Below are 14,346 nucleotides of genomic sequence, written 5' to 3' on the forward strand. Positions count from 1 at the left end.
CGAACACCCGGATGAATACTGCCCAGACCGATCGGACCAAAGTTGTTCGTTTATGAAGTAAGGACGGATTTGGTGATAATTTGTTGTTTTCGGACGAACTTTGACAATGATTTCCAATGCCTGCATTAATACCTGCAGGTCCGTCAAAAATGTACCTGAAATATTAGTATTTACATTTAAAAGCAGAATTACCGGTTTGCCCGCATAAATGAACAAGCCCTATAGCTAGAGTTGTTTCCCCTTAGTGCCTCTCTTATTTCGAAAACAATAAAAACCAGCTTTGGAAAATTACGAGGGAGAGAAAGAAAAATGACGAATACAAAATAGCAGCAGATTGGAGTATTTGTAAGCAACACAAGGGGGGTACTAAATACATTGATAACATGTTCCAGTTAATTTCAGCGCGTATGTGTTGGTTCATGTGCATTTATGTCTTATGACAAATCAACAAAAACTGAATTTCAGTCAATCTCAAATAAAAATTGCGTATAACGTTCACTTTATATTCTTGGCTTCATGATCTGTTGATTGATGGAATGAAATCACTAAAAAGTATTTTGAGGAAAACATGTCTCAGTCTGTAGTAATGGTAATGCAATGATATTTATTTGTTTACTATAGTACTTTACAAAATCCAGACATGTAAACCCTTTTACTTTATGTGTAGCACGAGTTTCGGCCCACGAGTTTCATGCTTTTGGCATCTTTCATTGCAGAAATTTTGTCTTGAATACTCTTGAACTATCTGTAATTGTAGTACCTGTTTCCGGTTTTATCACAACGGCAAGGAGAGGTGACGCAATGGATGCATTATCTGGTTATATTAGTGTTTTATCAGGTTGTCGAAAACATTGCATATGTATACGTCAGATGGAGTAGTGTACATATGGATTTGTTACTAAAAGTAGCAAAAATCGCTTAAACGGGAAATTTTTGCAAATGTTATTTAAAGGATCATACATTAATTGCAAGGTAAACAATATTTAAAAAAAAATGTCTACTGAAAGAGTAAGCTTCTGAGAAACTTTGTCATAAAATATTAAAAAGTGAAGGTACAAGTGATTTTGGCTATGTTTTAGTAACATTTCAATACCTCAATTAGCATATAAAGGCAAGGTTGTGTATAATGCTTTTCCCCAACCTGTTTATCATTTGTATGATTTTTAATAATATTCCAGCCTATATTAAATGATAAAAATGTGAGCAGTTTGGCAGTCATGTACAGAACATATTTGTAAACATGCTGCAAATCTTCTTTCAATCAGCTAATCAAAAGTTAATTATTTGTACTAAATCTTCTAAAATGTTACATGTAATTTCAGTTTGGGATGTAAATCACTCAAAATGTGGCACCTGCACCTTGCATCCAATTTGTGTATTGAATTGTCATTTGACTAATAATGCATTTGGTTGTAGTTCAATTCACCTATAGCATCCTGCAAACATGGATTTCAATGGAATACCAGTGCCTCATAGTCATGGTTATCCAACTCCTCCACCAATGGGCGGTCCAACTGACGTAATGGGACATGGAGACCCAATGATGGCACCAGGGATGCTTGAGGAACACTTTGCGCCACCCCCTCATGTAATATATATATAAAAAAATAAACTAGATATGTTGTTCTACAGAAGGTAAGACACCATAACTGATGTGTGATATATAACATATCACACCTGAAAAAAACCTTTAGTTAGTAATCGGAGCTCGAATATCAAGGTTGTGGCCTATTTATCACTTGACTACACTGTCTTACAGATGTGGTCTTGGTTTTAATTTGCTTACAATGGTTCCACAGTACAATTCTCTATACAAACTCATGCTACGGTCCCTTGTTACATAATTCTAATCTGATGTATATGATATCATGATTTCTTATTGATGACAATCAAATTCGTTTTTTAAACCTGATAACATATTGAGTCAAAGTCATACATTATTAGTAAATTTCTGAGATAAGGTATTTTAAGTATGGTGTCTGTATAACATGGTAAGCGCACACTGGGGAGGCATTAGGAATCCAAATCTATGTTTGGCTTTAACTGGATTATATTTCATTTCCTTCAACCTCAATATCGTTACATATGTTTTAAACTGACACAGGATAACAGTATGTACCAGCAAGCTCCCTCACACCATGACATTGGACCCTATTCAGAGCTTCAAAGTATCCTGGTAGATGGAGGAGACAGGTTTGGAGTTTCACACCTGTGCTTTGACACTCAGGATCTCCTGTGGATGGGCAATCAGGGGGTATGTTTTAAAAAGTTACTTCATTGAGATTTGTTTCTTTGGAGAATTTGTCAAAAATAGAAATCTGTCCTGTCTCTCCAACAAGCTTCAAACAGGAAAAATGTATTTGGTAAAAAACTATCCTGTTTGACATGAAAAATGGTCCCTAGCTGTCGAACGCAGGCATTTTGGACATTTTCAGAGAAAGTTTTATAGAGTGGGGTAACCCTTTTTATCATAATCATTCAGATTACATATTCATTTTTGTTGAATATTTATTTCATAAAGGCATTGTTTCTGTTTTTTACTCAGGGCCATGTGACATCCTACTATGGCACAGAGCTTCAGAAGTACACATCATTTCAAATCCACAATTCAGAGGACATTCGACAAATTGTTCCTCTGGAACGTGGCATCTTGTCTCTTACCCAGGGCAGTCTTCGTTGTTCACTCAGACGGGGACTTTCTGTATTCACCTATACGTAAGATATATTTGTGCATTTGGTTTATTTCAGAAAAGACAGTTGTCTATTAATTGGGAAAGAGTAATCTGTTTAAAACATTTTGTTAGAGAAGAGCTAAATATCCTTGACAACAGACGTTTTTTCCAGTCCCACACTGTGCAGTTTAATTCCAATGTCATAATTTTGTAGTTTATTGAAAATGTTTTTGAGAAATTTGCTTGAGAAGTACTATATGGGAGTGAGGCCTACTAATGTTTACATGTAATGCTCTGTACAGGGCTCAAAGTAGATATTTTTACCAGGTGGCCTATTTGGATACCAAGTCATACAATCTAGGCGCCAATTGGAAAAGTTAATCGCCTGGACAATAAAGTTGTTTTACAATTAAAAAAAAAATCTTTTAATTCTTTAGTTCAGTATAACATCTCTCTGTAACTTTTGTGATTGTGAACATCATTTTAGCATTGATTACAACCTTTGAAAGATTAACCAAATCACAAATTTACCCATTTTGTTAGTGGCCATGCATGCAGGCGCCTTATATGTCCATAAATGGTCACCAATGGTGAATTTAAGGCACCATGGCCACTAAAAGAAGTGCCACTTTGAGCCCTGTCTGTATATTACTGTTTTGTTTTTTCAGTGGTGCCAATATGCACAACATGCAGTGTATGTTGATGACCAATTCTCATTCTGTCCTGATTGGTGGACATCAAACTAAAGCGCTCCAGTTAGATCTGGAAATGCTTAAGGAAATTAGAACGGTAACAACTGCCACAAATCAGTGATTTAAACAAATAACATTAAGTTAGACAGCAGATAGCCAGCTGAAGTTTTAAAAAACATAAACAAAAAACATGGATAGCCCAAGTCATGGGCAGTCTTTAAAAGCAGGCTGCTCAGAATTTCAGTATTTCAATGAAATGAGCTTTGATTATTTCTATTTGATAAGCTAAGACATATATTTACAGAAATGTATTGTTTACTAGTATTACTCTGTAGACTTTAAGAGCTGTGTGTTACAGATTGACATACCAGAACCAGGGTGTGCTATCTTCAGAAGTTCCAATAAGTTTATTTGTGCTGGCGATACTGGTGGAAAGGTTAGTAAACAAATCATTGGACTTCTAAGTGAAGCATTTCGTAAAGATTTCTGGGCATTGTTGACCTCTACGATTAAGGTTCCAGAGCATTAGACATAAAAATGCAATAAGTTTCTGGTGAAATATACCATGAAAGAGGTTTATTTTGTGTGAATGAGTTTTTTTTACTATATTTGTGATGAATTATGATCACAGAGATTAAAACCACGAAATCAGACATACATAAAGCAGGAATATTATCACTTTAACATAATACCACAAGACTTTATACATACCAGAACCTACAGTATACATACTGCATCATACATCAGTGACCATGGCCGTTTTCTTTTTTGCGGTCCAAACAGTTAGACCAGTTGGGCTGGTGTTGTTCGTTTATAAAATAATGATGGACCTGGTGGTTTTATATTGTTTTCAGATGAACCTTGACAAAGATTTCAAAGGCCTGCATTAACATTTGCAGTTCCGTCAAGATATATGTTTGAAATAGTACATTTAAAAACTGATGAACCGGTTTGTCCTCATAAACGAACAGGCCCCAAGTAATTAAAAAAAACTGCCAACTAAGCACAGGTATTAATTTCTATAATTGTAATCTATTGCACCAGTTTCAATCTCCCTTCAGTGTTTATACAATTCAATTTCAATTTGTTTATTACCTCACCTGGTTCGAAGGACCAAGGTGAACTTATGCCATACCATGGCGTCTGTCGTCCGTCCGTCAACAATTGGCTTATTTGACTTCTTCTTCATAACCGCTGATCGGAATGTGCATAAATTTGGTCAGAAGCATCCTTATGGGTAGGAAACTCAGAATTGTACAAATAACAGGACTGACCCCACCGAGGAGCTAAGGGGCGGGGCCAAAAGGGGTCAATTTGGCAGAATTGATATAAACAAATTCTTCAATGATACTAAGGAATGTATATCTCTCATATTTGACTGGTAGGGTCAAAAGGGGTAAATTGGTTTTAACAACTTCTTTTCTGAAACTAAGCAATGGATATCACTCACATTTGTGTGGTAGCATCCCTATGGGGTTGCGTCAAAAGTCAATTTCATTTCATGGATTAATTCACTTTTTGGCATAAAAAGCTCACATTTTTAGAATTACAATAAAACCAATGTACATGTCCCCATATAAAATGCTTATGATACATTGACATAGCAATACCAGCGACAAATATACTTAAGCATCGATCTTGTTTCATATGAAACCAGGTGAGCGATACAGGCTCCCTGGCCTCTTGTTTCACTCAGGCGCACTTTATATTGCGCGCGACAGGAGGTCAATATGAAATACAATACTACAATGATATGATTGACAGTAAAGCACACATCTCCATCTTCTACACTCCTCATACAATGGTAGACGCAACATTTCACTATTCATAGCCAATATCCATACACTGTTCAAATTAAAACAATCATCCTAAAGTGATATACAGTTAATTACTGTATTACATTTTACAATGCTATTACGTTGGTATGATACACAACAATACATTCTCTCAGTCGGCACGTTTGCACCCGTCTTAGGATACAATCCTAAAATGATATTATTACAGCATTACACATTATATTACTCGTGCTACGTGATGCATGTATTATAGATAGTCTACCACACTATACAATGTAGTCATACCATTGCACAGAGCGACTATCATACTCGACATACGATATACTATTACCATATTACAATCTCATCTTATAGAGCGATCATACCATATTGTTACATACAAATACAACTAGCATACAGATACCTTCAATCAGGATATAGCAATCAAACCATGATATACACCACAATAATGTTAGATTTGACACAAATGATCAGTAATAGACTGTATATACAATTTGATGAGTGAAATCACACAATTCTCATTTCTTAAAAGTCTTTCTAGTAGTTGTATGAACAGGGACAGATTTGATAATATTTTAATATTGCATACTGATATCAGTCCTTTCTTTTTGTGAACAGATGGGTTGGAAGTATTGCGAAAACTATATCATCAGGTTAATTACTATAAAGCATTTTGTAATTCAGGTGTTAGGAAAATAAGTGTTATATATAGCATATACTGTATTTTCTACCCAAGTACAATATTCATGTTTAAATATCCCATCAATGTTATGCATATTTGATGAGGCTGCTTCCATTTGATTTGCTGATAAATTCTAGATGTTGTTTTGGAGGGAATTTTTCATGTTTGGAAAAACCTAGTACTTCTACTGAATTCCCTTACTCAATATAGTAATTGTTAATGCCAAGCCAATTCAATAAAAAATGAGTTTTTTTTCTTTCAGTGTATATTCATGTATGTATTTAGATTTGATGTGACACTTCCTCCTTGACACTTCCTCCTCTTCATAGGTGACCTTGTATGACCCCAACACTATGAATGCAGAACATGTCTTGGATGCCCATAGTGGCACATTGTCAGACTTTGATGTACAGGGTAATCTGCTTGTGACATGTGGCTTTTCCACCCGGTAAGTAAGGACATGCAGAAAAATCAATAGATGATAGTTGTAGTGTAATATATGATAACTGTATAAAACTATCACTTAATGTTCCTTAACTTAGGCTATTTCCTGGTTGGAAGATTACCTAGTGTCACCATATTAATCTTTATGTAAAATGAAATTTTAGAATATTTAAGTAATATAATATGTTAGTGAGCTCATTATATGTGGCGACTTTAATTTTGTTTAGAAGATTCCTTGCTGTTTTGAGAATATTATATTGAAAGTGAAGGGGCCTGAACCAGGCTCCATTTCTCCTCTCAAATTTTTCCTTGTCATGAAATGATCTGATATGGAATGCATTGTAGTTGTGTTTTAAGATTTTAGCTTGAAGAGATAGTATTTGATGACTTCAGATTGTGTTTTGATTATTTATAGGCTAGTTGATCCAATAAAAGTAAATTTAATTGCTGATGATTTCTTTTGCTGGTATTTTTCAGTCTAAACAGTATGACTGTGGACCGTTTCCTGATGGTATATGACATGCGTGTGATGAGAGCAATGTCTCCTATACAAGTTGTCATAGATCCCATGTTTCTCAAGTTCATTCCTTCATTTAGTAATCGAATAGCCCTTGTATCACAGGTAAATATGGTCAGGCACTGTACTGTATAACTGGTTATTTTTGGTGTATGTGTATGTAATGGCCCTGTCACACTGTACCGTATGAGAGAAACGTATGAGTTGCGTATGAAAATTCATAATATAATTTTCATACGCACAAAAAGCCCTTGAAAATACAGAATTGTGTGTATACTTACCGTATTGAACCTATTAGTAGCGTATGGCCAGCGTATTGAAAGTGTATGAGTAGCGTATGAACTGCGTATGCCCAGCGTACCGCCTATCACGTGACAAAGTGCCTATATAAAGGCGGAAACATTGCTGCATTATTGCAGTAGACGGCGGACAATCAACATATCTCTCGACATCTCTCTCCATCATGAGAAGCAATCATTATCTGCCTGGGCCGAGTACAATACACCTTCCGCCAACGTATGGCAACTTATAATGTCCAGCGTACTGGACCTATGAGTAACGTACCTATATCGTACCTCTAGCGTATGCCTAGCGTATGCTTAGCGTATTAACCATACGTCCACATACGCACACAATTTTTGAACATGCCTCAACGTATGCCAGCGTGTTTGAAACGTATACAACCTATGCCTAATGTACCTCTAGTGTTTGTCAGCGTATACCAGCGTATAAGTGATAAGTTTTCATACGCTGGCATACGTAGTACGATACGCAACAGTGTGACAGGGCCATAAGGGAGTACATGACTGCAAAATGTTTAATAACAAAAAAATCATTATTTGATATTTTCACATCCTCTTAGTAGCCCTGCTATATTGGTAACGAGGAAGATTAATGGTACATGGTGATGTTTAAAAATTGTTGTTAGTAGGATATGTACAAAGGTATCTCTTATTGGGAAATCATGGCTGGACCATCACTAAGTTCTCAAAGGCACTGTCTTCATTCAAACCCTGAAGAGAGACAAATTTCAGTCAATAATACATACTATGTATTGGTAACTGGATTCCAAACCACAAAAATTAAAAACTGCAGACATTTTATTATCCAAATTTGAAATAGAAATTGCAATAAAATGAATTATTACATAATTATTGAAGAAAGTCGCAAAAAATAGCACCTGCAAAAACAACCAGTATAAGGTATTCATCACCAAAAGTATAATCTATCCTAACTTATTAACTGTTCACTGTTTAGAAGCTTTAGTACAGTAACCAAGGATCTACATGAGGTGACTTGTTACTATATGTATTGTAATTAGGTTCTGTTGTTAACTAACAGCAGTATATGTACAGTTGTTTTACATTGTAGGCAGGGCAATTCCAAGTAATAGAGACAACGGCCATGACTCCATCAGCAATGATGATGTATCCCATCAACACCCAGGGAGGGTTTGTCACAAGCTTTGATATTTCATCGTCTTGCCAGGCACTGGCATTCGGAGACACAGGAGGTGAGCTCTGATTAAAACATTGAATTTTCAGTTATATTCATGAACATAATTAGTTAACTTTAAAACTGTTTTGCTAACAGGCTAACAATTCCTAATTAATTTGAAATTGTGATGAAGTGAATTTCTTGTTAAGCAGTCCTGTAATTTAGGTTTTGAATTGTCTGCTTCTTTGTTAAAAGGTTATCTACACTTATTTGCGACTGGAGACCAAGCAACCTTCAATACATATCACCACGCCCCAGAGTTTGCAGACCATGTAAGATTAAAACTTTTAACATACATATGTACATGTATATAGGAATATTCTGGACCGTTATATAGGGATATTCTGGACCGTTATAACATGTATATAGGGATATTCTGGACAGTTATATAGGGATATTCTGGACCGTTATATAGGGATATTCTGGACCGTTATATAGGGATATTCTGGACAGTTATATAGGGATATTCTGGACAAGTATATAGGGATATTCTGGACAGTTATATAGGGATATTCTTGATAGTTATATAGGGATATTCTGGACAGTTATATAGGGATATTCTGGACCGTTATATAGGGATATTCTGGACCGTTATATAGGGATATTCTGGACAGTTATATAGGGATATTCTGGACCGTTATATAGGGATATTCTGGACAGTTATATAGGGATATTCTGGACAGTTATATAGGGATATTCTTGATAGTTATAACATGTATATAGGGATATTCTGGACAGTTATATAGAGATATTCTGGACAGTTATATAGATATATTCTGGACAGTTATATAGGGATATTCTGGACCGTTATATAGAGATATTCTGGACAGTTATATAGGGATATTCTGGACAGTTACATAGAGATATTCTGGACCGTTACATAGGAATATTCTGGACTGTTATAACATGTATATAGGGATATTCTGGACAAGTATATAGGGATATTCTGGACCGTTATATATGGATATTCTGGACTGTTATATATGGATATTCTGGACTGTTATATAGAGATATTCTGGACTGTTATATAGAGATATTCTGGACAGTTATATAGAGATATTCTTGACTGTTATATAGGGATATTCTGGACTGTTATATAGAGATATTCTTGACTGTTATATAGGGATATTCTGGACTGTTATATAGGGATATTCTGGACAGTTATATAGGGATATTCTGGACTGTTATATAGAGATATTCTGGACTGTTATATAGGGATATTCTGGACTGTTATATATGTATATAGGGATATTCTGGACAGTTATATAGAGATATTCTGGACTGTTATATAGAGATATTCTGGACTGTTATATATGGATATTCTGGACTGTTATATAGGGATATTCTGGACTGTTATATAGGGATATTCTGGACAGTTATATAGGGATTTTCTGGACAGTTACATAGAGATATTCTGGACCGTTATATAGAGATATTCTGGACTGTTATATAGGGATATTCTGGACTGTTATATAGAGATATTCTGGACTGTTATATATGGATATTCTGGACTGTTATATAGGGATATTCTGGACTGTTATATAGGGATATTCTGGACAGTTATATAGGGATATTCTGGACAGTTACATAGAGATATTCTGGACAGTTATATAGAGATATTCTGGACTGTTATATAGGGATATTCTGGACTGTTATATAGAGATATTCTGGACTGTTATATATGGATATTCTGGACTGTTATATAGGGATATTCTGGACAGTTATATAGGGATATTCTGGACTGTTATAACATGTATATAGGGATATTCTGGACTGTTATATAGAGATATTCTGGACTGTTATATATGGATATTCTGGACTGTTATATAGGGATATTCTGGACTGTTATATAGGGATATTCTGGACTGTTATAACATGTATATAGGGATATTCTGGACTGTTATATAGAGATATTCTGGACTGTTATATATGGATATTCTGGACTGTTATATAGGGATATTCTGGACAGTTATATAGGGATATTCTGGACTGTTATATAGAGATATTCTGGACTGTTATATATGGATATTCTGGACTGTTATATAGGGATATTCTGGACTGTTATATAGGGATATTCTGGACAGTTATATAGGGATATTCTGGACTGTTATATAGAGATATTCTGGACAGTTATATAGAGATATTCTGGACTGTTATATATGGATATTCTGGACTGTTATATAGAGATATTCTGGACTGTTATATATGGATATTCTTGACTGTTATATAGGGATATTCTGGACTGTTATATAGGGATATTCTGGACAGTTATATAGGGATATTCTGGACCGTTATATAGGGATATTCTGGACAGTTATATAGGGATATTCTGGACCGTTATATAGGGATATTCTGGACAGCTATAACCCACGTATCTGATTGACTGTTTAATAGAGAGGTAGTTAGTGTGACATTCATGAAAATGAAACATATTAAGGTTCATACAGTCTGAATGTGTCCTGTGACAGGTCTGAAGGAAATTCAGCCGAGTCTACGCCACTGACAACAGTATACCTATTTAGATCTAATTCCTAGCCCTAATCGTTCATGGTATATTCTATTCTTTAATTTTTAATAATTATTTAACTAAAAGTTAATGAAAAAATTAGCATTTATTGAAGAATGAACGAACACATTTTTTACCATAATTGTTTGTTTCTGCTATTTAAAAACATATATATTATCAAAACTGCCAACAATTATTTATTAGTGAATCCCTGTTTCCCATTATATTTTTCTAGCTGGAGCCTCTACAACATATTTCTATCACAGATGAGCTGACACCCATGTCTATCATCCCAATGGTCTATCCTACTAACGGCACACTTCTGTCTGATTGGCCTGATCACCTGTGTGAGAGGGCCTACAGGTGAGGGATTGGTTATTTACAGGTGTATTCCATACCAAAGGTGAAGTGATAGTTGCATCTGTAGGTAGAATGTATGAATTAAAATTATTAAAATTTGAATTGTTTATGATTGTCTAAATGTTGAGGAAAAGATGTGTAACAAATTGTATACTGAGAAATATTCCAATCCAGTAAATCAAACTTGTACTCTCCTACAAAAAATAGTTTTTTGATCTGTTTTTGTTTTTTGCTTTGCCCTTTAAAATTATATACATGTGATGTTTATAGTTGGGAAAACTGAAATTTCACTGAATTGTTAAATTTGTCCTCCTTCTTGTTGGGAAAAAATTTTAAAAGTTTTACCAGTGTTGAAAGTTTCTATGAATAGTGATTAAGGATTGCAGATCATGATGTCAACAGTAAGGATTCCAGCTGGGTTCATGAATGTGGAGTCTCGACTGGGCATTCAACAGCTTTAGTTTCTAAAAGATACTTGATGTTTTATGTACATAAATTACCACCAGCTGAGTACTTGATGACTAAATCTATTTTTTTTCATAGGAAGCCGAAGAAAATTGACCCTGAAATCTTGCGTACCATGAAAATCCAACACAACGTTGGTTATGCTAAAAACCTAGGGAAGGAATGTCGGAATCAGACACCATATTTGATGAAGACTGAAAAGAAGAAAGGAAAATCTGGTATCCCAGAGTCACCACTAGGTCGAGGTAATGTCAGTGACCATTAGTCAAAAGAAAGAGGTGAAATACAACAGAATTGAATTGGATATTGACAAGTTTTATACCATCTCTAGAGTAATGAAACAAGTTTAATATAAAACTAGAATGCTTTCAATTTGTGAGTGAAATATTCATTTGTGTTTAACAGGTGAAGACCCCTTCTTTGTGGTTCCCAAACGTTTCAGGAAAGTAGATCTGAAGTACTCCAAACTTGGCCTGGAAGACTTTGACTTCAGACTCTACAACAAAACACATTTTGCTGGTCTGGAAACACACATCCCCAATGCCTACTGTAACTGTATGCTCCAGGTGAGGTTATTTTTTGAGTATCAACGTAGCTTAACAGTGAACTTAATATCATGCTGTCAGTGGATCTAGAAGAAAGAAAGCGTTTTTTTTCAATCTCTGTTCAATTCATGACAATTTATCTTAATTTATGTTGGGCTGGTAGAACTGTTATGAAATCTAGATATGTTCTTTCAGTTTGATATTTGTTAGATTGAATAACACAAATTCCTAACTAGGAGACAGAATAGCTCAGTTGGTTAGCACACTGGCTATTTCAAGTCAGGTGAAGATCTGAGGTGTGTGGTTTGACACTTCCTACTTGTGTCAAGACACTTTACCCTATTTGTTCTGGATGGCATTCGACAGGCCTTCTGTTTGTTGTTCAGTGAGGTAGTCACCAACTACTACAAGAATTCCTCAAAATAACCCTGGATGTTCACAGGGCGATAGACCCAGGAAGTAAATGTCTTATGATTCTGAATAACAATAATCATTAATTAAATGTGAGACAATAAAACGGCCACAGTTGTTATTAAAGATAGAAACACACTTAGAGCAATTTTCCGAAAATTTGGACGAAAAATGTATCCCAAATCAGGGCAAAAGTTACCATTGGCAAGCCTAGAATACATTATAATCATATCTCACCTTAAAACTGATGGAAAAGCATGTAATTATTCTGATTGTTTAATGGAAAACTGTTAGTTCTTACAAATTTTGGTCATAGTTAAAATTAAATGCCTTGGTTATCATAGTTTTTCCTCATCAAATTTAATTTTGATGAGTTTTGGGAGATTCTGTACTGTAATAATGTTTCTGTCTTTACCAGGTGCTGTACTTTATAGAGCCACTGAGATGTACACTACTGAGCCATCTGTGTGATAAGGAATTCTGTCTCTCCTGTGAGCTGGGGTTCCTGTTCCAGATGTTGGATAAACAGAAAGGCCAGGCATCACAGGTAGACTGTCTGACCAGTATCCCTAATTTCCTCTTGTTTATAAACATGACAGTCTATTTCATTATGACTTTAGTAAATTCATTTTTTTTTTGGTAGTAAGTGGAAGTTTTCTGCTAAAACAATCGGCAGCCTTTTAGTTGTAATTTGTTTCTTTATTTTGTAAAATCCTCAGACTTTTACTTGAACGGATTTTTTTAATGGAAAATTAAATATATAATATCGAAATTGAGGGTGGTGTGTAATTATAAGAGCCTTAAACAATTCTAACTGTATATTCAATAGCCATTTCCAGGCTCTGAAAAATTCTCATGATAATTAATTCACTTAAAACATTTTCGTTTCAGGATTTCATTTATAGTTAAACTTTCATTTTTTAGATTTAAAGAGAAAATTAATTACTTTTTGACATAGAGTATATGGTATCAAATTGAATAATAAGTAACCTTATGATTATCCTTGGCCCTGCTGAGTCACAAGTCTGACTCGTTTCAGGCGAGTAATTTCCTACGAGCATTTCGTACCGTTCCTGAGGCGGCAGCTCTCGGACTTGTCCTGGCAGAGAATGAGGAGAACGAAGGTCACATCAACTTGTCTAGACTCGTACAAAGCTGGCAGCGGTTTATGTTCCCACAGATTCACTCAGTAAGTTTAGAAACATTTATGTCAAGTTTTAAGAAATTAAATGAAAAATCATGTTTTGCAAAAAAAAAAAAATTAACATGGTGATTGTATCCACAATGAGGATGCCTGACATCGTTACGAAATTCTGAAAATCATCAGTAAAATAAAATCCAGTTATTATTTTTACAAAAGATGATATTTAATGTGAATTCTTCTTAAATTTTAATGTATACATTGCATTTCTAAGAAAACAAATCCTATATATCATTAATTGAAAACAGAATACCTGACAAAATCTTTAATTGAATTCATATAAATGTACATACAAATAGGAAATTCTTCAAAGAATTCTGGTGGAGGATTCAAAAGAGGAAGCAGGGGAGGGAGCTAATAAAACAGAGGACGAAAAATCTAATGAAAAACCAACAGAAACTACGCCACCAAAGTCGAGGAAAAAGAAGAAAAAGAAAGGAAAGAAGAAAGGAAAAGAACCAGCAGAGGAAGAGGACAAAGATAAAGGAGGCTCCCAGGGGGACGAGAAAGAAGTACAGGAAGCACCTGTTGAAGAAATGTAGGTTGTAGTGACATTTT

General features: G+C 34.9%; 1 protein-coding gene across 2 annotated transcripts in view; it reads left to right on the forward strand.

The window, feature by feature from the left end:
• Positions 1 to 259: 259 nt before the first annotated feature.
• LOC117343450 (PAN2-PAN3 deadenylation complex catalytic subunit PAN2-like) overlaps positions 260 to 14,346 on the forward strand; it is a 32,025-nt gene continuing 17,938 nt past the window's right edge. The window contains exons 1-16 of one of the 2 annotated variants that reach the window (XM_033905806.1): positions 260 to 345; positions 1,417 to 1,588; positions 2,105 to 2,254; positions 2,546 to 2,715; positions 3,341 to 3,461; positions 3,723 to 3,800; positions 6,172 to 6,290; positions 6,764 to 6,908; positions 8,175 to 8,316; positions 8,496 to 8,572; positions 11,042 to 11,169; positions 11,710 to 11,876; positions 12,037 to 12,197; positions 13,006 to 13,134; positions 13,627 to 13,776; positions 14,088 to 14,326. In XM_033905806.1, coding sequence (XP_033761697.1) covers positions 1,445 to 1,588; positions 2,105 to 2,254; positions 2,546 to 2,715; positions 3,341 to 3,461; positions 3,723 to 3,800; positions 6,172 to 6,290; positions 6,764 to 6,908; positions 8,175 to 8,316; positions 8,496 to 8,572; positions 11,042 to 11,169; positions 11,710 to 11,876; positions 12,037 to 12,197; positions 13,006 to 13,134; positions 13,627 to 13,776; positions 14,088 to 14,326 — 2,120 coding nt within the window. In that variant the 5' untranslated portion in view covers positions 260 to 345; positions 1,417 to 1,444. Of the gene's footprint in view, positions 346 to 1,416; positions 1,636 to 2,104; positions 2,255 to 2,545; positions 2,716 to 3,340; positions 3,462 to 3,722; positions 3,801 to 6,171; positions 6,291 to 6,763; positions 6,909 to 8,174; positions 8,317 to 8,495; positions 8,573 to 11,041; positions 11,170 to 11,709; positions 11,877 to 12,036; positions 12,198 to 13,005; positions 13,135 to 13,626; positions 13,777 to 14,087; positions 14,327 to 14,346 lie in introns of those variants that run through there. The other variant, XM_033905807.1, reaches the window with a different exon arrangement.

This window comes from Pecten maximus, chromosome 15 (genome assembly GCF_902652985.1).
Source record: "Pecten maximus chromosome 15, xPecMax1.1, whole genome shotgun sequence".
In the NCBI taxonomy this organism is placed as follows: Eukaryota; Metazoa; Mollusca; class Bivalvia; order Pectinida; family Pectinidae; genus Pecten; species Pecten maximus.